Genomic DNA, 25476 nt, shown 5'->3' with positions numbered 1-25476 from the left:
ACATTTCTGAGCACACCTTCCCAATATAGGTGTATTTATTATAAATTACAATCATGTACTACTGACAATCCATATTTAATATTGAGACAGCTTAAATAAGTTACTTCTTATTTTTTAGATAATAGAGAAGTTCTAATACTTTCTTCTGTACTCCCCATGGATGATCTTGTGTGCTTCACTCTGATCACTGGCCTAGTCCCAGATGGGGCACCCAGGCCTGGAGTGGGAGCAGAAGTGTCTTATCCCAGGTTGTCCAGTACTTCTATGAAATAGAGGGGCTGGACCTGTGTCTCTCATGTGGGTAGGGAAAAGGATAGGAGCAGGCAAGATGAAGAAGGGACTTCTAGGGTTTATAAGCATGAGCTCTTTCTATTAGGGTTTTCCTCAGGGGAAGGGAAGTGCCTGGTTACGTATAAAATAATAAGAGTGGTTTCCATTTTATAGACATATCCATCCTAACAGGTAAAGGGAATGGTATCAGTCTCTCTGGGCAGGTATAAAGACCAGGTGAGAGACAGATGTGATGGGCGTCTTTTATTCCACAGAGCTGAGAACAGCAGAAGAGGCCAGGAAAGACCCCATGTCTCAGCTGTGTTGGGCTTCTGGCCTCAGTGAGCACAGAGGACATGCTGAGCCCAAAAAAGACAAAGCAAAACTTTCAAGATTCCTCTGGACCATTCTGCCTTTGCTTTCAGGGCAGAGGGAACTGGACAGGGCTTTAGAAGCCTTTAAGTCACCTCCCTACAGTTTATAGAAGAGGGAACTGTGATCTGGGATAATCTCCTTCCCTCTTTCCCTTCTCTGAACCTTACAGTGATTTAGTGTAATAATAGCCTTCATTTTATTGAGTTATCACTGTTGTAGGTACTCGACATGCATTAATTTATTTTATCATCATAACACATCCCTATGAGGGTCAAAAATTCTTTTGGCCTCAAGTAAAACTCATCTGACTGTGACTACTTAAATTGGAATTTCTTTTCTTCACACAACAATCCAGAGATAGGTAGTTGCTGATTATTTCTGTAGTTTAGTGATGTCATCAGGGACCCAGTCTCTTCCCATCTTTCCTTGCTACCATCCTTAGTTATGTAGACCTTTAGCTTCATGCTTGTTACTTCATGGTTACAGATGGCTGCCCTAGCTCCAGGCATCACATCTGCACTCAAAATAGGAAGAAGATAAAACATGTTGGTGCCAGCGATATTTCTTCCCTTTATCAAGAGAGCAAAAGATTTATTCAAAATCAGCCCCCTCCCAGCAGACTTTCTCTTGCTGCAGAACAGGCTGGAAAAACGAGCACATTGTTGGCTCAAACAAAATTGAGGCTCAAGTTGCAAGTAAGAAGGGAGAAACGGATACTAGAAAGGCAATCAACAGTTTTTCAGTCACAGATAAGTACTATTATAATCCTTATTTTACAGACAGGGAAACTGAGGCATGGAGTAGTTGACTAACTTACCCAAGGTCACATAGGTAAAAAACAATAAAGCTAGGATTTGAACCCAGGAAGTCTGGCTCTATACCAGTGTTTCTGGAACATTCTTTGTGACAACCTACAGTAAGAAATACCTTTAATATTGCACCCCAGTACATATACCTTTCAAACTCAAAACACTAAATATGTTTTCTACCTGCAATACTCTATTCTTTTCTATTCCATTCCATTGCATTCTATTATTTTTTAAAATGCTGGTCATGCTCAACTAAACTGATATTGTGACCCTACAATTTGAAAATAATTTTACTGAACTGCTCTGCCTCAAAACAACCACTTCCCTAATGAGATTTCTGGGGCACCAAGAAAGACCTCCTGGTGCTATGTCACTCTCTCAGCTGCTGCTCGAAATACCATTATTTGTTTCTTCCCTTTTGTCTAAATATTTGTCTCTTATTGAGTCTGATCCAGGAAGGGGGATGCCTTATTTGTGGCTTCCTGTTTTATACAGCCAGACAGAATCCCTAACTGACAAAAGTACCAATGTTACAGTGAGAATGTATAAAACTTCACATAACACATAGTGAGCACTAATTCTTGTGTCTTACCTGAATCTCCCCAAGAAGCACAGCCTCTGATATGAGGGGTGTAGGGAAGTGATACAGGGAAGTGAAGGTAGCCAATAAGGGGTGTGTTATTAAACCAGCTACTACAGTGGGTAACTGAAGCTTAATCTCTGGGGAAGCTCTGGGGAAACTTTCAATTTTCAAGTCAAACACTTTCAATTCAAACTTTCAATTTTCAAGTCAAACACTTTCGAATTTATCACACCTGAGGGGCAAGGGAAGCAGGATATTTATGCCACTCTCCCATCAGTCATTGGTTAAGGGTTACTCCCAGGGAAGGCCATAATTCCTAGGCACTTCTGGCCTGCTATATTCTGGACAAAGTGGGTTCTGGCAGCCCGAAGGCAACCTTCCAACAAAGTTGCAGGTGCTGGATATTGAAAGTCAGGTTGTTGTGCACAGAAATGGTAAGAGGAGATGGATGAAACAAAAACAGTCTCTGCTACAACATGTTAGCTTTCATCCTCCTCAATATTATCATTAGCTCTAATATATTCAACGGTTCCTGGGTGTCTGATCTAGTGCCATATTGCTACAGGAATGGATGGCAGTCCCGTAAGAACCTCAGATGGGGCAGATCTGAGTTTTAAGCCCAGCTCATGCATTAACTCTGTGACCCTGATCCTCTCCTTTCTCATCAGTAAAACGGGGAAAATACACATACCTATCCCTTAGGGTTATGGTGAGAACCTATCACAGAGCTTGGCACATTAGCAAGTGCTCCATAGATGCTAGCTAGTATTTATTAATAATCAAAAGGATTTTGAGTTGGTCCTGTGGTTTAATCTATGAAATGGGGAAAGTATATACATCTGCAAGTATGGGGCTGGAAATGAGTGTGGGCTGGCTTAGCTAAGGCTGAACAGGAGACAGAGGGCATGGAATCCATTGACCAGGAGACATTTATGAGGGGTCTGGCTGAAGCTCTACTTGTGGTTGGTTTGCTACCAGAGCTTGGAAGCTCCCATCTCTTATCCCAAGAACACACACTTGCAGAGGAATTTGTACTTGAAGGTGATTTACCACTCCATAAGCACCATGTAGGTAGAAGGGGTATCTAATTTGTTCACCTCTATATCCTAGAGCCTGGAAGTGTTAGGTATGAAAGTAAGTATTTGTTGGATTAATAAATAAATGACTATGAAGTGGTATACAGAGCCTTTTACTCAATTTGACCTAATCTACCAGGATTTTAGTCACGTTATTCTCTCCATTTGGAATACTCTTTATTCATCTTCCCACCCTCTTCCTCATGCCTTTTCCACATGTGTGTAGAAAGAATTTATCCTTGCCCAAAGAGAGGTATGGCCTTTTCCCACAGCTTCTGGGAGGCAATCTCTAAACCCTTGGAATATCACATATGATAGGAGTGTTTTTGTTTGTCTGGGAGTCTTGGGTCACCTGATAGTCTAACAATGTGATTTAGGGTGAGGGCTCTTGGTTACCTAGCATCAGCTCACCTCCTGAGGTGACTGGAGACTGAGATTAGTCACAGGGGCAGAGATGGAGCCCCAATAAAATCTCTAGAAGCTTGGGTGAGCTTCCCTGATTGGCAATACTCCACGCATATTGTCGCATATTGATGCAGAAAAAGTAACACTGTCCTGACTCCACAGGGAGAGGACAACTGAAGCTCCCCATTTGGTACTTTCTTGGACTCTGCCCTGTGCTTCTTTCCTTGGCTGATTTTAGCCTATATCCTTTAGGTTTCATAAACTGTAATTGTGAATATAACAGTAAATTCTGCGAGTCTTTCCAGTGAATTATCAAACCTAAGGGTGGCCTTGGGGAGCCCTGGACTTGAAATTGGTTTCAGAAGAGAGGGTGGTCTTGTGTGGACTACTCCTTCTAACTTCTCAGTTACTCTAACCTGCACAACATGGTAGAATTTTCTCTGCCTTCTAAGTTCAAACCTTTCCTTTTTTGGTAGAGATTTCTAATGTTCACTCATATCTAGTTCTCCCGCCCTTCTGAGCTTATAGAACTTTTACAGTTTTCTATTCCCTTGAAGTTGGTGAAACTATGTGCCTCAAAGCAGGGTTAGAGAATTTAACTGTAAGAAAGAAACACTTCAGGGCTCTCTCTCCAGTTGTGATGATTATAGAAGTATATGTTGAGACAGAGATGTAGTAATGCAGAAACAGCCCAGATTGTGCATTATCACATGGAGGATAACTGTCCTGGAGAGTCACCTGACCCCACAGCAGAATTTGCATGAGCAAGAAATAAACTCTTGTATGTTAAACCATTCAGATTTTGGGAATATCTGTTGCTGCAGCATAAGCAAACTTATCCTGATTACAGAGATCTCCCTCAATCAGATTTAATTACGCCATTCTCTGAGTGCCTCTAGGCCCCTATCCATTCCTGTTATGGCCCATGCTTATATGTTCTCACTAAAATCTGAGTGACTGTGGATAGAAATTTTATTTTTGTCATCTTGGTATTCCTAGTGTACCTACCACAAGGCCTGGCCCAGATTACATACTCAGGATATCTGGGCTAAATCTAATTCAGCTAGTTGGCAGCAGGACTGTGGAGAGGCATGGCTACTGTGGAGATGGCCATAGCCTCACCTAGGAAGCTGCGTTAAATGACTTATTGGTGAACTAAGTAAAATAGAGGCTTCTGAAGAACACTGTATGCCCATGTACCATCCCTCTTTTACTCTTCCCCAACTATATGAGAAAACAGTGTCTATGTGATATTCATAGCCTACTACAGAAGGATGTCATAGCCCAAGACAGAAATGGGAGAGATGGAACCAAAAGAGTGTGCTTCCAGGGGACATGTATCTTACCTCCAAACATCCCTCTTCAACTGTGTTGCAAACCTAGCTGGTCTAATCTACCTATGGCCAGGCTGACCTGTTGTCCTGCAGGTGGTGGGACTTGGGGGAATGCTGGGAAGTCTCATTTTGTTATCTTGGGCCTGGCAGGTAAAGGCCTGGGCAAGCAAGATCTACCTCATTGGGCCCATATCCTGGTCAGGACAGAAGTTTCTGGGACCCAGGGGTGAGCAGGTCGACATGAATAAGGATATTCCAAAGGGTCCAAAAGCTAAGTGGGCCAAGCAGCACAGTGCTGGGCTCAGTGACTGAAACACTGAAGTAAGCCAAAGTCCACAGCAGAGACCTTGGTCCTCCTCCCACTTGCTTTTGGTACTAGAGACAAAAGGACCTATAGCTGTAGTCACCTGTTGGATGCCTAGATTAGAGAATTTAAGAGAGAGGGCTCTCAAGGAGAGTACAGGGAGTGATACTCATTCACATGTTAGTATCAGCTTATTCCACATTCTTGCTTCCAACCCCCCCAACCCACACCACCCCACATTCTGAGAGTGAGCGGCTCTGCGATCAGTTCGAATGGGGTTGGGGGATAGGTGAAGAATACTCACAAGCTGGATAACCTTGGCTAATCACTTTAAATGAGCCGCTGGCTTCTCCTGTGTGAAATGGGGTTAATAATCCCATTGCCAAATGGTTGTCATAAGGATTAAATGACACCCTATATATGATAAGGTAATTGAAAACAAGAGAAATTATTGTATTTAGACAAGCCATAAGTCTCTTCCATTAGGCCTGGTGGAAGCCTTCCCAGGATAGAGATAGGTCAGAGATGACTTGTTCTACCAAGAGGCCATTTTGGCCATCCTGGAAACCGGGATGATTTTTCTCTCCCCATTCTAGTTCTGGCCATTGGGGCACACCACAAAGACATCTCTCCCCACCCGAGTCCCCCAAAAGATCCTGAGGAAAGTAGAGCAAGAAGCCATCATCCTTGACACAATGATCTTGGGATGGGCTAAGGCTCTGTGGCAAACATCTTTGAAGGCCTCCTGAAAATGATAATTAACATCCACTGCCTCTTCTGCCTCTAGTCAAGGGGAGAAACTTAGTAATTAGAGAAGACAAATTGAAAACTTAGTAATTAGAGAGGCAAGTGGCACTTTCATTAATGAATATAGTGGCCCTTATCAGTGAATATAAGGTGCTTTGTAATAAAACTGAGGGCAGGAAGTGTGTAAATTCTCTTAGCAAATAAGTTTATAAGTAGTAGAGCCATTCTCTATGGTAATAAAGAATATGGATTTATCATATGGACCATATGGGGCTTTTAGAAATAATTCTTTTGGTGATGAGACACGTTTGATTTTAGGTTCCTTAGGAGAGAACCAGCTACATCCCAGAGTATAAGACACCCACCATTTGTTTTCTCTCTCCACTCAAGGATCTTCAGAATGTAATTATGGAGCACTGACACCAGATGCAGCCCTCTTGCTCTGCAGGAGGTAATTGAGATTCACCTCTGGAAGTTGAAGAGGCTGAGAATTGGCAAGATGCAGAAGGGACTGCTGAGAAGTGAGCCTTCTAAGTTTGGTGGAGAGAGATGGTAGACCCCATAGAAAAAGGAAAAGGTGGGGACAGTAGAAAACAGAGGTTAAATGAGGAGAGAGCCAAGAAATCGAGAAATGGTAAAGGTTATTGAAGGGGAGGGTTAGATCATCACTTTCTCCAAATCTTGGTGGAAGGCATCCTCAAGACCTAGACAAAAAGAGCTCATACCCTAACCCAGAGGCACAACACCTGTTCTTCCTCTCAACTCTATAGCTTGGAACAATTATTTAGACCCTTTTAGTAAATAATCACTTTATTAGAGTCAGCGCTTAGTTTCTCTGGAGAAAAGCAGATGAAACAGTAGCAGAACAGATCCACTATTGTATCTCTGATGTGCAGCATAAGACATCACATGGGGGCCTCGTGAGCAGCAAGGAGCATCTATTTGCAGGCTATATCATGATGAAAAAACCAGTAAGGTCATTCTAGCCACTTTGGGAGATGGATAAAGAATGTGTCTATCTCTGAGGAGATAAGACTGGAAGTATTAGGAAAGAACTAGAGGTGTGGGATTCCTAAGTGACATGGCCTCTGGCTGGGTCCAAAAGCAGCTTTTAAGCTCCCATGAGTGCCAAGGGCAGGTACTGAACTTGCAGCTGCAAGGAAAAGGAGCAAAGTCAGGAAAGGGTGTTCAAGTCTTCTCAAAGGGCCTGGTGACAGGAAGGACAGCCTCATTCATAAAGACACTTGAAGTGCCCCTGGTTATAGGATCAAACTTGCTTCTTGCCGTCCAGTATTCCAGAAAGGGCATGGAAGGACAGTCCATGGGATACTGGGCAATGGAACAACAGGGCTGGCAGGTCAAGACTAGGTTGGGGTAAGCTGCTTCCCACCAGGAAAATCCCCTTTATTTTGCAATTGATAAAACAGACACACATACACATACACACACATACACACACACACACACACACACACAAAATGGCACAAGAGTTATGCCTGGATGTGTCTTTTTACTTCTTTTATTGAACTCCATAAATATTTTCATAAGGCTTTCTGTCATTACAACATCATATTTTTGTTGTTAAACATTTTTTTAAACACACAACTTTGACACTTGTTTGACAGGGTCAAACAGTCAGATAAAAGAAACGAAATAATAAACTGGCAAATGCAGAGCAGCAGGGGTAATCAAAATCACTGTTGCCCTTCCATCTACCCCAGCCCACCCCATCCCCAAAGCACTAAAAGATCACTATTTGGCTTCACACTAGAATTGTTACAACTGTCTTGTTGCTGTCCTTATAAATCCAGTAGAGATATACATATATAGAGAGAAGGGGAGAGAGGGAGAGAGAAAGAGGAGTTGGATTTCTGTGTTAGGACCATCCCACAGCAGGGTCCATAGAACACACTAGCAAAGCCTTTTGGAGAGCAAATCCAGGCCTCATTGAGTTGAGGAAAGGGGAGCTCTGGCCATGCAGAAACAGAGAAGATTTACAAAGTTCTTGGGGATATTACTGCTGTGGGGACACAGAAGAGGCTTGGATCTTGAGCCCAGGCAATGGGGTTCCCCTCGGTGCTGCTGGCCACTGGTCTTCTTTGCTGCCATAGGCTGGGGGAACACTCCAACTAATGGCAAACTGCTTTATTGTTGTTTTTACAAGTTGTTGGTATTGATGAGGCCAGTGGGTTGGGTGGATGAGAAGTGGGTGGTGAGAGGTGATATCCCTGATCCTGGAGCTCTGGGCAAAGGCCTAGAGGAGCAGGTAGGACGAGGGAACTTGGCCAAGAGATGTTGTAGGTCCAGGGACTTGTCCAAGCATCCCCTCTTGCTGTGTCCCCATCCCCTGGAGAAACATGTTAAAGCCAAGCCTAGTGGGGAGGAATGGAAAGTAGGAAAATAATGTATACCCAAGGGAGGCCTACATAGCCACTGAAGCACATTCTGTTTGCCAAGGAGGACATTTTAGTGTAGGCACTGGGTACCAGGTTCCTTGTGAAGGGGGCTTAAGCAGCTGAGTCATGTGCTGAGCAGTGGTGGCCAGTCCCAAGCTCCAGCCCTCTGTTCAGTTCAGGGTTATCCTTGGCTTACTTCACAAGTCTGATTTTGGTGTAGTGGAATGGAAGGTTAAACAGCTTGTATTTTGATTGCTACCGAGGAAAAATTCCAAGGTTGGGCAGGACATGATTTACATAAGAAGGTATAGAGCAGCAATCAAGCCAGCTATGCTGAGAGCCCCATGCAGCCATGGCTGCTGCTCAGTAAGCTGAGGTCTTTCCATGATGAAGTCTTCTCCTGTGGGGTCCAGGACAGACTCAATCTCCAGATTCTTTGCTAGAGTGGCTCTCCATAGCAGGGCCCATCCTTACTCCTTTGTATTCCATTTTCCTTGCTATTCAAGGTCTATCCACCCCAGGGACCATGTAGGGAGGAGGAACAGGTACTCCTACACCCATAGGGAGCCTGCCTCTTTGTGGGACAGGTTAGTTTTGCCTAAGTGTAAAGCCTGCTAAAAATGAGTCTGATGGTAGCATCTTTGCCTCAGACCCTTTCTCCACAGGAAAAAGTCCCCCCTGGGTTTCTCACTTACTTGCTTCAAATGTCCTGGGATGGGAGAATGTTGGAAACAGGGCCTTATTTGAGTGCCAGAAGTACTTTAACTATGCTGATATCAGCAATTCTCCTGTGCCAGGAGAGCAGGAAAAAGAAGGAAGAGAGGGAGGGGGGAAGGAAGAAGCCATAGAAGATTGTCCATTCAAACTGCTAACAATGGGGGATGTCTCATGTAACTTGAGTGGTAGGAACTCCAGGTACATATCTTGGGCCAAGGCTGTCTCTTTCCATGCCCATCCCTGTTCTTTGCCATAAAAGGTTACTATCAGCCTTGAATCCTGCCCAGGTCAATAATTTCAAGGCAGCTGATGATCTTGGTCAGGTGGGCTCTGTCTTGACCCCTCCACTGACTCCTATAAATGCTGCCTAAACAATCTGCAGATTGAAGCTGGGACGACCAGGCTCCTGAACCGATTGTGGTGTGGAGCCCTGCGTTAACCCTACTTGGTGCTAGAGGCAGTTGAATCCCTCCCCCAGGAGGCAGAATCTCAGCTTCTTTGCTTCCAGTTGAGATCTTTTAGGTTAGGGGAGGGACAGGCCTAGAAGGAACACCATAACCAAAGAGGCCTGAAGAAGAGAATAATTGGCCCAAACTAAACCTGAGATACAAAACTGTCATGACCCAACAGTGCTGCAACATGGGACCTCCCAGTGCTAGGGGGGAAAAAAAGCCCAAATGCAGAACTTTCCCTGAAGGTGCTCTCCAGCATCATTATACTCTGACACTCCCTTGCTTCTGTTTGGTTTTGACCCCTCTACAACACCTGAAATACAGTGAAAGCAATAGAAATATCGAGCAGTTATGTCACAGGGCACAACAGATCATGTCCAGACTGGCACGACTGAGGACAGAAGATGCAGGAAAAAGGCTGGTTTGGGCAACTGCAGGGCTGCAAAAATACTCACAGATGTTCAGCTAAGGGAGAGGAGAAAGGGGATTATCCCTTTACCCAGTGAAAAGGAAGAGGAAGAAAAGAAATTCCAAACTCCCAAACTCCAAAACTCCACTACATCAAATTAAATTCAAAAGTCACCAGGATCAGTATCATCAGGAAAGAAAAAAACAATACAAACACATCTATGGTAATAATAAGTCAATGAATCACTCACAGGGGAGCAAAGAGATTATCTCAACAAGAAAAGGAACAAATAGAAATGTCAATTTCTGAAAGTAAAGGGGAGGGGGACAAGGTAAGAACGGAAAGCTTTTAAGAAGGGGTCCACCTTTTTGGAAGTCATTGGTACCTCCTCCTACCAACTACAGATTTTACTTCCCCAAAACAACAGAAAACATTTTTGGTCCGTGTGTGTGTGTGTGTGTGTGTGTGTGTGTGTGTGTGTGTGTGTACACTCAAGGGTATGTGTGTGTATGTCCACATATATATACACACACACACACATATATGTATATGTGTGTGTGTGTGTGTGTGTATATATAAATTTCAACAGTGCTTCTCCGAAAAAAGGTCCATCTATAAATATAATTTTATTTGCTTTATTTTAAAATTATCTGCCTCCCTATAGGTATTATTTTTTGAAGGGGGTTAACCTGCTGAAGTTTTGCCAGAATGGTGACTGGCTGCGCTTGGGTTCGGTGAACTCAAAGACTTGCGACTGAGCGATGCCATCGGGGACCAGGTACTGGCCCTGGTTTAACGGGTCCTGCGGTGGTGGGTAGGAAGGAGGAACTGAGCGGGCAGAGTTGACACCTAGAGTAGATGGGAGATCAAAGGGAAAGGGTATAAGTTAAGTAGCAAGGGGATTCTCAAATCACCCAGTGACCACTTTGGGCAGACAATTCAATGAAGCCTATTTTAGAGAGTGTGAACTGGAACTGAAAATCATTCAAAAGATTCCTTAACAGATTTTGGAATGGTGCAATAACACACGCTTTCCCATCTACTCAGGTATCACTGAGAAACTTGGGGTGTTGCCATCAGCCATTTTACATATGAAGACACTGAAACCTGAAGGGAAATGTCATACCCAAGGTTACAAGGCAAGGGCTATAACCCACATTCTTTGACTTCTCAGTTCAGAGCTCTTTCCAAGAGACCATACTCCATTATGCAGGGCTTGGTCCTGCAAATAACCAAACAATCTCCATTTAACTTCAAACAACTTTGGTTTTCTTCCTCCTCAACTCCCCATGGAAGTGTGAAAAGAGCCTGGTCAAGAACTACCAAATTCAGGGTAGGTCTCTGGGGGGAAATGGTTTTCTTAAAGCTAACATACAAGTGATCCAGTGTTCTACGCCAGGTTGAGAGTGATGAAACCGTATTTAATAGGGAAGCGACATTGGTAGTTGAGGGAGAAAGCAAATTCACCACTGGAAGATATGATCCGTGGAACACAAGGAAGACTTGGAATATATTTATGATCTTTCAAAAAGAATGCTTCAATGTCTTCTCAACTTTCATAGGAGGGTTTGCACCTATTAAAGCAAAATTTGCATGAATAGAGGATTCCAGGACCCAGGGGCCCTAAACTTAAAGTTTAATCCTAATCTATTTTCAGAACAAAATAGGCTGAGGCATATAGCATATGATTCAGAATTCAAGGAAGACCTCTCTCTTGCTCCCAAATACCTTCCTCATCTTTCGGCCAGTGCCTGAAATTTCAAGATTACACCTTCTTTGTTTGCCTTTGTTTGATGACTTGATTCCATTACCCTGGAAGTAGTATCATATTAAGTCATCATCAGCCGTCGGCACTTCAGTGGAAAAGAACTGGTTCTCTTCTAAAAGCCAGTACTTTGTTTTGCTTTTGTTCTTATTTTTGTTTTCCTGCTTTATTGAGATATAGCTGACATATAACATTGTGTAAGTTTAAGGTGTGCAATATGATGATTTGATGCACGCATATACTGCAAAATGATTACCACAATAAGGTTAGTTAGAATATCCATCACCTCACATAATTACCTTTTTTTGTGGTAAGAGCATTTAAGAACTACTCTCTTAGCAACTCTCAAGTATACAATAAAGTATAATTAACTATTATCACCACACTGTACATTATATACCCAGAACTTCTTCATCTTATAGCTGGAAGTTTGTGCCCTTTGACCAACATCTCCCTACTTCCCCCAACCTCAGCCCCTGGCAACCACCAACATAGTTTCTGTTTCTGTAAGTTTGCCTTTTTTAGATTCTACATAAAAGTAAAATCACATAGTATTTGTATTTTTCTGTCTGACATTTCACATAGCATAATGCTCTCAAAGTGCATCCATGTTTCCATTAACGGCAAGATTTCCTTCTTTTTATGGTTGAATGACATTCCACTGTATATGTATACACCATGTTTATTTTATCCATTCATCCACCAAAGGACATGTAGGTTGTTTCCATGTCTCGCCTACTGTGAATAATGCTGCAATGAACATGGAGGTGCAGGTATCTCTTTGAGATGCTGATTTCATTTCCTTCTCATGCATACTCAGCAGTGGGATTGCTGGATCAGATGGCAATTCTATTTTTAATTTTTTGAGGACTCTCCATACTGTTTTCATAGTGGCTTATCCATTTACATTCACACCATCAGTGCACAAGGGTTCCCTCTTCTCTCCACATCCTTGCCAGCACTTATCTCTTGTCTTTTGGAGAAAGCTACTCTAACAGATATGAAATGGTATCTCATTGTGGTTTTGATTTGCATTTCTCTGATGATTAGTGATGTTGAACACCTTTTCTTGTACTTATACATCATTTATATATCCATTTGTATGTCTTATTTGGAAAAATGTCTGTTCAGATCCTTTGTCCATTTTTTAAATGGACTATTTGTTTATTTGCTACTGAGTTGTAAGAGTTGCTTATATATTTTGAATATTAACCCTTTATCAGATACATGGTTTGCAAATATTTTCACCCATTCGATATGTTGCCTTTTCATTCTGTTGACTGTTTCTTTTGCTATGCTGAAGCTTTTTAGTTTGATGTGGTCCCACTTGTTTATTTTTGTTTCTGTTGTTTGTGCTTTTGGTGTCAGATTCAAAAACTCATTGCCAGGACCAATTTCAAGAAGTATCTTCCCTATGTTTTCTTCTAGGAGTTTTATGTCTTACACTTAAGTCTTCAATCCATTTCAAGTTAATTTTTGTGAGTGATGTAAGACAGGGATCCAATACATTCTTTTGCATCTGAATATCCAATTTTCCCAATACCAGTTATAGAAGAGACTATCCTTTCCTCACTGAATATTCTTGGCCTCCTGACAAATGCTAGTTGACTGTAAGGGCAGGTTTATAATTTGGCTCTCAATTTTGTTCCATTGGTCTGTAAGTTGGTTTTTGTGCCCATATCATACTGTTTGATTACTATAGGTTTGTAATAAAGTTTGAAATCAGGAAGTGTGATACAGCTTTGCTCTTCTTTCTCAGGATTCCTTTGGCTATTTGGGGTCTTCTGTGGTTCCATATGACTTTTAAGATTGTTTTATCTACTTTCATGAAAAATGCTATGGAATTTGAGACAGGGACTGCACTGAATCTAGAGATGGCTTTGGGTGTTACGGACATTTTCACCATGTTAATTCCTTCAATTCATAAACACAAAATACATTTCCATTTATTTGTATCTACTTTCATTTCTTTCATAAACGTCTAATAGGTTTCAGTGTACAGATCTTTAATTTCCTTGGTTAAATTTATTCCTAAGTATTTAATTCTACTTTGTGCTATTACAAACGGGATTGTTTCCTTAATTTCTCTTTTGGATGTTCATCGTTAGTGAAACACAACTGATTTTTGTATATTGATTTTATATCCTGAAACACTACTGAATTCCTCTATTATTTTAATATTTCTTGGGAGAGTCTTTAAGGTTTTCTATATATAAAATCATGTCATCTGCAAACAGAAACAATTGTACTGCTTCCTTTTTGACTTTTATTTCTTTTTCTTTCCTGATTGCTCTGGCTAGAACTTCCAGCACTATGTTGAATAGGAGTGATGGGGGTTGGCACCCTTGTCTTGTTCCTGAACTTAGAGGAAAAGCTTTCAATCTTTCACCATTGAGTATAACGTTATTAGTGATGGGCCTGTCATACAACATTATGATTATATTGAAGTACATTCCTTGTATACCCAATTTATTGAGAGTTTTTATCATGAAAGAATGTTGAATTTTGTCAAACGCTTTTTCTACATCTCTTGAGATGATCACTGATTTTTATCTTTCATTCTCTTAATGCGGTGTATCACATTTATTGATTTGCATACATTGAATGATCCTTGTGTTCCAGAGATGAATCCCACTTGATGATAGTGTACGATTCTTTTAATGTGCTGCTGAATTCTGTTTGCTAGTATTTTGTTGAGGAGGTTTGCATCTATATTCATCAGGGATACTGGCCTGTATTGTCTTATAGTCTTTATCTGGCTTTGGTGTCAGGGCATACTGGCCTCTTAAAATGAGTTTGGGAGTGTTCCTTTCTCTTCAATTTTTTGGAAGAGTTTGAGAAGGATTATTGTTAATTCTTCTGTAAATGTTTCATAGAATTCACCAATGAAACCATCTGTTCTTGGGCTTTCCTTTGTTGGGAGGTTTTTGATTACTGTTTCAATCTTATTACTTTTATCAGTCTGTTCAGATTTTGTATTTCTTTTTTTCCCCCAGTTTTATTGAGATATAATAGACATATTACATTATATAAGTTTTAAGGTGTACCACATGAGTTAATATATGTATATACTGTGAAATGATAACCACAATAAGGTTACTTAACATCTATCACCTCACATAGTTACACATATTTTTCTTTTGATGAGAACTTTTAAGATCTACTCTCTTAGCAACTTTCAAATGTACAATACAGTATTGTTAACTTGAGTCACCATGCTGTACATTACCTCCTCAAAACATTTATTTTATAAGTGGAATTTTTCACTTTTTGACAACTTTCACCAATTTCCTCCACCACACACTCCCTGCATCTGGCAACCACCAATCTGTTCTCTGTTTCTATGAGTTCAGTTTTATTATTCCACATATAAGGGAGAACATACATTATTTTTCTTTCTATGTTTGAATTATTTCACTTAGTGTAATAGCTTCCAGGTTTATCCATGATATGGCAAAAGGCAGGATTTCCTTTTTTATGGCTCAATAATATTCCTCTGTGTGTGTGTGTGTGTGTGTGTGTGTGTGTGTGTGTGTGTGTGTGTATCACTTTTATTTTATCCATTCATCTGTCAAAGGACACTTAGGTTGTTTCCATATTCTGGCTATTATGAATACTGCTGCAATGGAACATGGGACTGAAGATACGTCTTCAAGATCTTAATTTCATTTCCTTTGGATATATACCCAGAAGTGAAGTTGCTGGATCATATAGTAGTTCTTTTTTCTATTTTCTGAGGAACCTTCATACTGTTTTCCATAGCATGTGTATCAACTTACATTCCCACTAACAGTGTACAACTTATCACTTATCTTTTGATAAGAGCCATTCTAACAGGTGTGAGCTGATATCTTACTGTGGTTTTGATTTGCATTTCCTGGTGATTAGTAATATTGAGCACCTGTCCATGTACTTCTTGGCCATTTGAATATTCTCTTTGGAAAAATGTCCATTTAGGGCCTTTGTCCATTTTTAAATTGGATTATTTGTGGGGTTTATTTTTAGCTGTTGAGTAGTATGAATTCCTTATATATTAACCCCTTAACATATATGTGGTTTGTAAATATTTTCTCCCATTCCATAGGCTGCCTTTTCATTTTTTTGACTTTTGCCTTTTAGTTTGATGTAGTTCCATTTGTCTATTTTTTGCTTTTGTTGCATTACTTTATGCATCATATCACAAAATTCACTGCCAAGACCAATGTCAAGAAGCTTTTTCCCCATGTTTCCTTACAGTGATTTGATTGTTTCCAGTCTTATATTTAAGACTTTAACCCATTTCAAGTTAATTTTTGTGTGTAAGTAAGATAGAGGTCTAGTTTCATTCTTTTGCATGTGAATATCCAGTTTTCCCAGAACCATTTATTAAAGAGATTGTCCTTCTCCATGGAGTATTTTTGGCTCCCTTGTCATATATTAGTTGACCATATACGCATGGGTTTATTTCTGAGCTCTAGATTGTCTTCCTCTGGTCTATGTATCTGCATTTTTTCCCAGTACTATACTGCTTGGACTATTATAGTATTGTAGTATATTTTGAAGTCAGAAAGTGTGCGGCTTCCAGCTTTGTTCTTTCTTGGGATCGCTTTGGCTATTCAGGGTCTTTTATGGTTCCATACAAATCTCAGGATTGTTTTTCCTATTTCTGTAAAAAATGCCATTGGAATCTTGGTAGGGAATGCATTGAATCTATAGATGGCTTTGGGTAGTACAGACACATAAACAACATTAATTCTTCCAATCCAGGAACACAGGATATCTTCCATTATTTTGTCTTCTTCAATTTCTTTTATAAATGTCTTAAAGTTTTCAGCATACACATCTTTCACCTCCTGGTTAAATTTATTCCTAAGTATTTTATTGTTTTTGATAATACTATAAATGGATTGTGTTCTCTGTTTTTCAGATAATTTATTTTTGGTTTATAGAAATATTACTGAGTCTTGTACATTGATTTTGCATCCTGCCACCTTACTGAACTCACTGATTAGATATAACAGTTTTTTGGTGGAGTCTTTAGGATTTTCTATATTTAAAAATCTGTCAAAGGCCAACAGAGTCAATTTTACTTCCTCCTTTCTGATTTGGACACTTTTGTCTTTTTCCTGCCTTGATAGCTTTGGCTAGGATTTCCAGTACTGTATTGAATAGGAGTGGTGAGAGTGAGCACCATTGTGTTGTTCCTGATATAAGACGAATAGCTTTCAACCTTTCATCATTGAGTACAAAGTTAGCTGTGGGCTTGTCATATATGGCTTTTATTATGCTGTGGTACTTTCCTTCTATACTTAATTGGTTGAGAGTTTTTATCGTGAAAAGATGTTGAATTTTGTGAAAAGCTTTTTCAGCATCTATTGAGAGTATCATATGATTTTTATCTTTCTACTAATGTAGTGTATCACATTTGTTGATCTGCATATGTTGAACCATCCTTGCAAGCCAGGGATGAATCCCACTTGATGATGGTGTATGATCTTTTCATGTACTGTTGAACCTGGTTTGCTAGCATTTTGTTGAGGAATTCTGAATCTACATTCATCAAGGATATTGGCCTGTAGTTTTCTTTTCTTGTAGTGTCCTTATCTGGCTTTGGTATCAGTGTAATGCTGACCTCATAAAATAAGTTTGGGAGTGTTCCCCCTTCTTCAATTTTTTGCAAGAGTTTGGGAAAAATTGGTGTTAATTCTTCTTTAAATATTTAGTAAAATTCACCTGTGGAGCCATCTGCTCTTGGACTTTTCTTTGTTGGGAGGTTTTTGATTACTGATTCAATCTTCTTACTATTAGTAAGTTGAGATTTTCTATATCTACATAATTCAGTCTTTGTACATTGTATGTTTCTTGGAATTTATCCATTTCTTCTAGGTTATCCAATTTCTGGGTGGATAACTGTTTACAGTATTCTGATTCTATTTCTGTGGTATCATTTGTAATATCTCCTTTTAATTTCTGATTTTATATATTTGAGTTTTCTCTTTCTTAGTCTAGCTAAAGATTTGTCAATTTTATCTTTTCAAAAACAGTTCTTAATTTCATTGATCTTTTCTACTGTTTTTCTGGTCTCTATTTCATTTATTTTTGCTCCAATCTTTGTTATTTCCTTTTGGTCTGTTAACTTTCGGCTTAATTTTTTCTTCTTGTTCTTCTTCCTCGAAGTGTAAAATTAGATCATTTATTTAAAATCTTTCTTTTTACTTAGTGTAGGCATTTATCACTATAAACTTCCTTCCTACAACTGCTTTTGCTGCATCCCATAACTTTTGGTATGTTGTGTTTCCACTTTCATTTATCTCAAGATAGTTTTTGTTTTCCATTTTGTTTTTTCTTGACCCATTGGTTGTTCAGGAGTGTCTTGTTTAATTTCCATATATTGTGAATCTTCCATTTTTCCTGCTTTTATTGATTTCTAGTTTCATACCATTGTGGTTGAAAAAGATATTTGATATGATTTCAGTCTTAAGTTTGTTAAGTCTTGTTTTGTGACCTAATACATGATATTCTGGAGAATGTTCCACGTGTGACTAAGAAACATGTGAATACTGCTGCTGTTGTATGGAATGTTCCTCATATGTGTTTTAGGTTCATTTGGTTTAAATATATTTCCAGTCTAATGCTTTCTTAATCATTTTTCTTTGTCTAGGTGATCTATTCATTCTTGAAAGTGAGGTATTAAAATCTCTCACTATTATTATAGTGTTGTCTGTTCCTTCCTTCAGATTTGTTAGTTTTGCTTAATATATTTAGGTGCTCTGATCTTGGGTGCATATATATTTACAGTTGTTATATTCTCTTAATGGATTACCTTTTTATTATTATATAATGACCTTTGTCTCTTGTGACAGTTTTTGACATATAGTTTATTTCTCTGATATTAGTATAGCTACCCTTGCTCTCTTTTGGTTTCCACTTGCATGGAATATATTTTTCCATTTCTTCACTTTGAGGTTATTAGAGTTCTTAAAAGTGAATTGAGTCTTTTGTAGGCAGTATATAGTTGTGCCTTTTTAAATCCATTCAGTCACTCGGATCCATGTTGATAGGAGAATTTAAAGTAATTATTGATAGGTAAAAATTTACTACCGCTATCTTACTAGTTAAATTTCTAGCTGTTCTGCAGTTCCTTTATTCCTTTCTTACTCTCGTGCTATTTTGCTTTTTGAATTGATGATTTTCCATAGCGGTATGCTTTGATTCACCTCTCTTTTTCTTTTGTGCATCTACTGTAGGTTTTTGCTTTGTGGTTACAATGAAGCTTACATAAAACATCTTATAGTCACAGCAATTTTATGCTGATAACAAATTAACTTTGACCACATACAAAAACTTTACCCTTTTACTCTCCCTCATCACATTTTATGTTTTTGGTGTCACAATTTATATCTTTTTATTATCTATTAACAAATCACTCTACTTAGTTATTTTTAATCTTTCTGTACTTCATCCTGTATAGTAATTGAAGTGATTAACACAACAACATATTAGAGTATTCTGAACTAGACTATATACTTACTTTTACAGAGTGTTTATATTTTAATACATTTTCATGTTACTAATTAGCTTCCTTTTATTTTATCTTGAAGAATTCCATTTAGTATTTCTTCTAAGACAAGTTTATTGGTAATGAACTCTCTCAGCAGCTTTTTTTCTTTTTTTTTGGTCTGGGAAAGTCTTTCTCCTTCATTTCTGAAGGAAAATTTTCCTGGGTACAGTATTCTTGGCTGGCCGTTTTTTTCTTTCAGCACATTGAACATATCATCCAACTCTCTACTGCCTTGCTAAGTTTCCACTGAGAAATCTGCTGTTTGCCATATGGGGGTTCCCTTGTACATGAGGATTTTTTTTCTCTTAATGTTTTTACTCTTCTTTGTCTTTCATTTTAGACAGTTTCATTATAATAGTCATTACATTATAATGTGAAGACCATTTTGGGTTCATATTGTTTGGAAACCAATGAGCCTCATGAATTTGGAGGTTCAAATATCTTCCCAGAATTGGGAAGTTCTTAGATATTATATTTTTATGGTGAACATTAAAGCTAACTTTATTTTATTTATTATTTTATTGAGGTCACATTGGTTTATAACATTGTCTAAATTTCAGGTGCACACCATTATATTTTGCCTTCTGTATGGCCTTGATTGTGTTCACGACTAAAAGTCTAGTTTCCATCCATCACCATACATATATGTCCCTTTACCCATTTCTCCCTCACTCCATTCCCTTCCACTCTGGTAACCACCAGTTTGTTCTCCTTATCTATATGCGTGTTTGTTTGTTTGTTTATCTTTCACATATGAGTGAAATCATACGGTAATTGTCTTTCTCTGTCTGACTTACTTCACCTAGCATAATACCCTCAAGGTCTGCCCATGTTGTCACAAATGGCATGATTTCTTCTTTTTCATGGCTGAGTAGTATTCCATTGTATACAAATATACCACATAGTCTTTATCCATTCACCCATTGATGGGCACTTGGGTTGCTTTCAAGTCTTGGCTACTGTGAATAATGTTGCAATGAACATAGGGGTGCATATATCTTTTAAAGTTAATGTTTTCATGTTCTTTGGATAAATACTCATAAGTGGAATAGCTGGATCACATGGTATTTCTATTTTCAAATTTTTGAGAAATGTCTTTTCTGTTTTCCATAGTGGCTGTAGCAGTTTGCATTTCCACCAGCAGTGTAGAGGGCTCCCTTTTCTTCACATCCTCTCTGACACTTGTTATTTCTTGTCTTATTAATAATAGCCATTTTGATGGGTATAAGGTGATATCTCGTAGTTTTGATTTGCATTTCTCTAATAATTAGTGATAATGAACATCTTTTCATGTGCCTGTTGGTCATCTGTATATCTTCTTTGGAAAAATGTCTGTTCATATCCTCTGCCCATTTTTTCATTGGGTTGTTTGCTTTTTTGTCTGTTGACTTGCCTGAGTTTTTAATATATGTTGGAAATTAACCACTTATAGGATATATGATTTGCAAATGTTTTCTCCCAGGTGATGGGTTGACTTTTCTTTTTTTCTTTTTGAGGAAGATTAGCCCTGAGATAACATCTGTTGCCAATCCTGCTTTTTTGCTGAGGAAGAGTGGCCCTGAACTAACATCTGTGCCCATCTTCTTCCACTTTATATGTGGGATGCCTGTCACAGCACAGCTTGATAAGCAGTGTATATGTCCAAGCCTGGGAGCTGAACTGGCAAATCCTGGGCTGCTGAAGCAGAGCACACAAACTTAACCTCTATACCACTGGGCCAGACCTGGTTGACTTTTCTTTTTGCCGATGGTTTCTGTTGTCATGTAGAAGCTTTTTGGTATGACGTAGCCCCATTTGTTTCTTTTTTCTTTTGTTGCCCTTGCCAGAGGAGACATGGGATTCAAAAAGACAGTGCTAAGACTGATGTCAAAGAGCATACTGCCTATTTTTCTTTTAGGAGTTTTACGGTTTCAGGTCTTCAAGTCATTAATCCATTTTGAGTTAATTTTTGTGGATGGTGTACTTTCATTCTTTTGCATGTAGCTGTCCAGTTTTCTCAACACCACTTACTGAAGAGACTTTCCTTTCTCCATTGTATGTTCGTGGCTCATTTGTTGAAGATTAGCCATCCATAAATGTGTAGTTTTATTTCTGGGCTCTCAATTCTGTTCCATTAATCTTTGTGTCTTTTTTCCTGTCAGAACCATGTTGTTTGGAATACTATAGCTTTGTAATATGTTTTGAAATTAGGGAGTGTGATGCCTCCAGCTTTCTTCTTTTTTTTCAGGATTCCTTTGGCTATTTGAGGTCTTTTGTTGCTCCATATAAATTTTAGGATTCTGTGTTCTATTTCTGTGAACAGTGTCATTGGGATTCTTACAGAGACTGCACTGAATCTGTAGATTGCTTTAGGTAATATGGACAATTCTATTCTTCCAATCCATCAGCATAGAATAGCTTTCTATTTCTTTTTTCTTTCTTTTTTTTTTTGCTGAGGAAGATTCATCCTGGGCTAACATCTATTGACACTATTCCTCTTTTTGCTGAGGAATATTCACCTTGAGCTAACATTGGTTGCCAATCTTCCTCTTTTTGTAGGTGAGCCACCATGACAGGCAAGTGGTGTAGGTTTGTGCCTGGGAACCAAACCCGGGCCACCAAAGTGGAGCATGCCAAAGTTAACCACTATGCCACTCAGGCTGGGTCTCTTTCTATTTATTTATGTTCTTCAATTTCTTTCAATAATGTCTTACAGTTTTCAGTGTATAGGTCTTTCAATTACTTGGTTAAATTTATTCCTAGGTATTTTATTCTTTTTGTTGTGACTGTAAATGGGATTGTATTCTTGGTTTCTCTTTCTGCTAGTTTGGTGTTAGTGTATAGAAATGCAATTAATTTTTGTATGTTGATTTTGTATCCTGCAGCTTTACTGTATTTGTTAATTATTTCTAAGTTTTTTGGTGGGTTCTTTAGGGTTGTCTATGTATGGAATCATGTTACCTGCAAATAGTGACAGTTTTACTTCTTACTTTCCAATTTCTAATGCTTTTATTTCTTTTTCTTGCCTAATTGCTCTGGTTAGAAATTCCAATACTATGTTGAATAAGAGTGGTGAGAATGAGCATCTTTGTCTTGTTCCTGTTCTAAAAGAGGATAGGTTTCAGTTTTTCATCATTGAGTATGATGCCGGCTCTGGGTTTGTGATACATGGCCTTTATTATGTTGAGGTATTGTCCTTCTATGCCCATTTTATTGAGTTTCTATCACAAATGGATGTTTAATCTCATCAAATACTTTCTCTGCATCTATTGAGATGACTATGTGATTTTTACTCTTCATTTCGTTAATGTGGTGTATCACATTGATTTGTGGATTTTGAATCATCACTGCATCCCTGGAATAAATCTCATATGATTGTGGTGTATGATCCTTTTAACATATCATTGTAGTCAATTTGCTAATATCTTGTTGACTTTTGCATCTATGTTCATCAGGGGTACTGGCCTCTAATTTTCCTTTTTTGGGTTGTCCTTCTCTGGTTTTGGTATCAGGGTAATGTTGGCCTCTTAAAATGAGCTAGGAAGTGTCTGCTCCTCTTCAACATTTCTGGAAGAGTTTGAGAAAGATAGGTATTAAATCTTCTTTGAATGTTTGGTAGAATTCACCAGAGAAGCCGTCTGGTCCTGGACTTTTGTTTTTTGGGAGGTTTTTGATTACTGTTTCAATCTCTTTAATTGTGACTGGTCTATTCAGATTCTCTACTTCTTCTTGATTCAGTTGTGGGAGACTGTATGATTCTAAGAATTTATCCATTTCTTCTAGGTTATCCAATTTGTTGGTGCATAGATTTTCATAGTATTTTCTTATAATCTACTATATTTCTGTCATATCCATTGTAATTTATCCTCTTAAATGTCTGATTTTATATAATTTGAGCCTTCTCTCTTTTTTTTCCTTAGTGAGTCTGGCTAAAGATTTGTCGATTTTTTTATCTTTTCAAAGAACCAACTCTTAGTTTGATCCTTTCTGTTGTTGTTTTAGTCTGTTTTATTTATTACTGATCTGATTTTAATTATTTCCTTCCTTCTACTGACTTTGGGCTTTGTTCTCCTTTTTCTAGTTCTTTTAGATAAAGTAATTAGATTCCCTATTTGAGACCTTATTCTTTTCTTGAGGTAGACCTGTATTGCTATAAACTTCCCTATTACTATAACTTTGGCTGCATCCAATAAGTTTTGACATGTTGTGCTTTCATTTTCACTTCTTTCCAGGTATTTCTTTGAGTTTTTCATTGATTTATTCATTGATTCAATAGTTGTTCAGTAGTATGTTGTCTATTCTCCACATATTTTTGACTTTCCCAGCTTTCTTCTTGTAGTTAATTTCTAGTTTTATACCATTGTGTTGGGAAAAGACACTGATATTATTTCAACCTTCCTAAATTTATTGATGCTTGCCTTGTTTCCCAACACATGGTCTAGCTTTGAGAATGTTCCATGTACGCTTGTGAAAAATGTGTATTCTACTGATTTTAGATGGAATGTTCTATATATACCTATTAAGTCCACCTGGTCTAGTGTTTCATTTAAGGTTGCTGTTTCCTTGTTGACTTTCTATCTGGATGATCTATCCATTGATGTAAGTGGGGTGTTAAAGTACCCTACTATTATTGTGCTGCTTTCAATTTCTCCCTTTAGGTCTGTAAGTGGTTGCTTTATATACTTCCATGCTCTTGTTAAGTGCATATATATTAATAAGTGTTATACTCTCTTGGTGGATTGGAATGTTCCTTTTATCATTACATAATGTCTTTGTTTCTTTTGTTTTTAGCTTGAAGTCAATTTTGTCTGATATAAATATGGCTACATTCACTTTCTTTTGGTTGCCGTTTTCTTGTAGTATAACCTTTTATCCATTCATTCTGACCTATGTTTGTCTTTAGAGCTGAGATGGGTCTCCTGGGGGCAGCATATTTTTGGGTCTTTTTTTTTTCAATCCATCCAGCCATTCTGTCTCTTTTGATTAGTGAACTCAACCCATTTACATTTAGAGTGATTATTTATACATGAGGGCTTAATACTGCCATTTTATCTTTTGTTTTCTTGTTGTTCTATATTTCCATTGTTTCTTTTTCCTTGTATTTCTGCCTGCCATTTTAGTTTGGTGGTTTTCTGTGATGTTTTTCTCTGTTTCCTGCTTATTTATGATTTGTGACTCTGCTCTGATATTTTTTATTTTGTTTTGTGGTTACCATGAGGTTTGTATAAAGATCTCATAGATGAGATAGTCCTATTTCTGCTGACAGCATTATATCTCCATCAGCTTATAAAGGTTCCACTCCCCACCTCTTCCCCTTTCATATTTTTATTGTCTCAAATTATCCTTTTTTGTGTTGTGAGTTTGTTACCAAATTGAAGTTGTTATAGTTATTTTGATGCTTTCTTTCTCTTTAGCCTTTACGTTATAATGAAATGTTTACAAACCTATTCTGATGTAGAGTTGTGATTTTCTCATTCTGTCTATCACCTTGCTGAAATGTTTGTAAACTTTTGCCTTTTTATTTCAGGTAGGGATGTCTCCTTTCATCACTTCTTGTAAGGCAGGTCTAGTGGCAATGAACTGTGAGCCCTACTGCTGCCTGCAGGGTCATCTGGGTTTCGTGTTCCCCCAGTAGCTCTCCATGGGCTGGGGTGCTGCTGCTCCCAGGTTATCTGGAGGTGCTGGCAGCACTGCCACCAGGAGCGCTGGGTTCATGGCTGTTACTGTCACTGCTGGGGGCCAAGGTCTTATATACAGCCCCCATTGGTGGAAGAGATGGTGTTGGGGGTGCCACCACTGGGGACTGCGTCATGGGTTCCGTTGTGGCTCCTGAAGCCTCAGGACATGTGCACCACCCACCACCACTTGGGCAGTAGGGGCTAAGCCATGAGTAAATGCCATTGCTGCTTGTGCAGCCTCTGGTTGCTGGTGTGCTTTTTGAGACCTCAGGTCAGGGCACCCTGACCCTGCCAGGGAAATCCAGATTTTGGCTGCTATCCCCACTGCTGGAAAGACCAGTGCCACTGCTGGGGGAAAGGGAGTGGGCTGGTTCACCAGTTCTGCTTTGAGACATCATTTCTTTAAATAAGCTTTATGCTCCTTTCCCCTCTATTCCCCTTCTGAGATTCCAATATTTTGTAGATTGATTCTCTTAATTTCACCCCATAACTCACATCATCTTTCTTCACTCTTTTCCATTCTTTCTTTTTTCTGCTCTGACCTCACAATTTCAAATGTCCTGTCTTTAACTTCCCAGTTTCTTTCTCCTGATTGATCAAGTCTGTTGATGCTCTCTATAGCATTTTTTCATTTCAT

The 25476-nt window shown here is 38.9% G+C and overlaps 1 protein-coding gene across 7 annotated transcripts in view; it reads right to left on the bottom strand.

Moving 5' to 3' along the window:
- Positions 1-785: 785 nt before the first annotated feature.
- Positions 786-25476, bottom strand: part of ARHGEF9 (Cdc42 guanine nucleotide exchange factor 9) — a 548669-nt gene continuing 523978 nt past the window's right edge. For 4 of the 7 annotated variants that reach the window (XM_046672729.1, XM_046672732.1, XM_046672728.1 and 1 more), the window contains 2 exons: positions 10567-10726; positions 7413-8275 (listed from right to left, as the gene is read on the bottom strand). In XM_046672729.1, the coding sequence (XP_046528685.1) occupies positions 8158-8275; positions 10567-10726 (278 nt within the window). In that variant the 3' untranslated portion in view covers positions 7413-8157. Of the gene's footprint in view, positions 1160-7412; positions 8276-10498; positions 10727-25476 lie in introns of those variants that run through there. The other 3 variants (XM_046672733.1, XM_046672730.1, XM_046672731.1) reach the window with 2 other exon arrangements.

Source organism: Equus quagga, chromosome 10 (assembly GCF_021613505.1).
Source record: "Equus quagga isolate Etosha38 chromosome 10, UCLA_HA_Equagga_1.0, whole genome shotgun sequence".
NCBI classification, from domain to species: Eukaryota; Metazoa; Chordata; class Mammalia; order Perissodactyla; family Equidae; genus Equus; species Equus quagga.
Note: the sequence above shows the minus strand (reverse complement) of the source record. Positions and strands in the feature narration are given on the sequence as shown.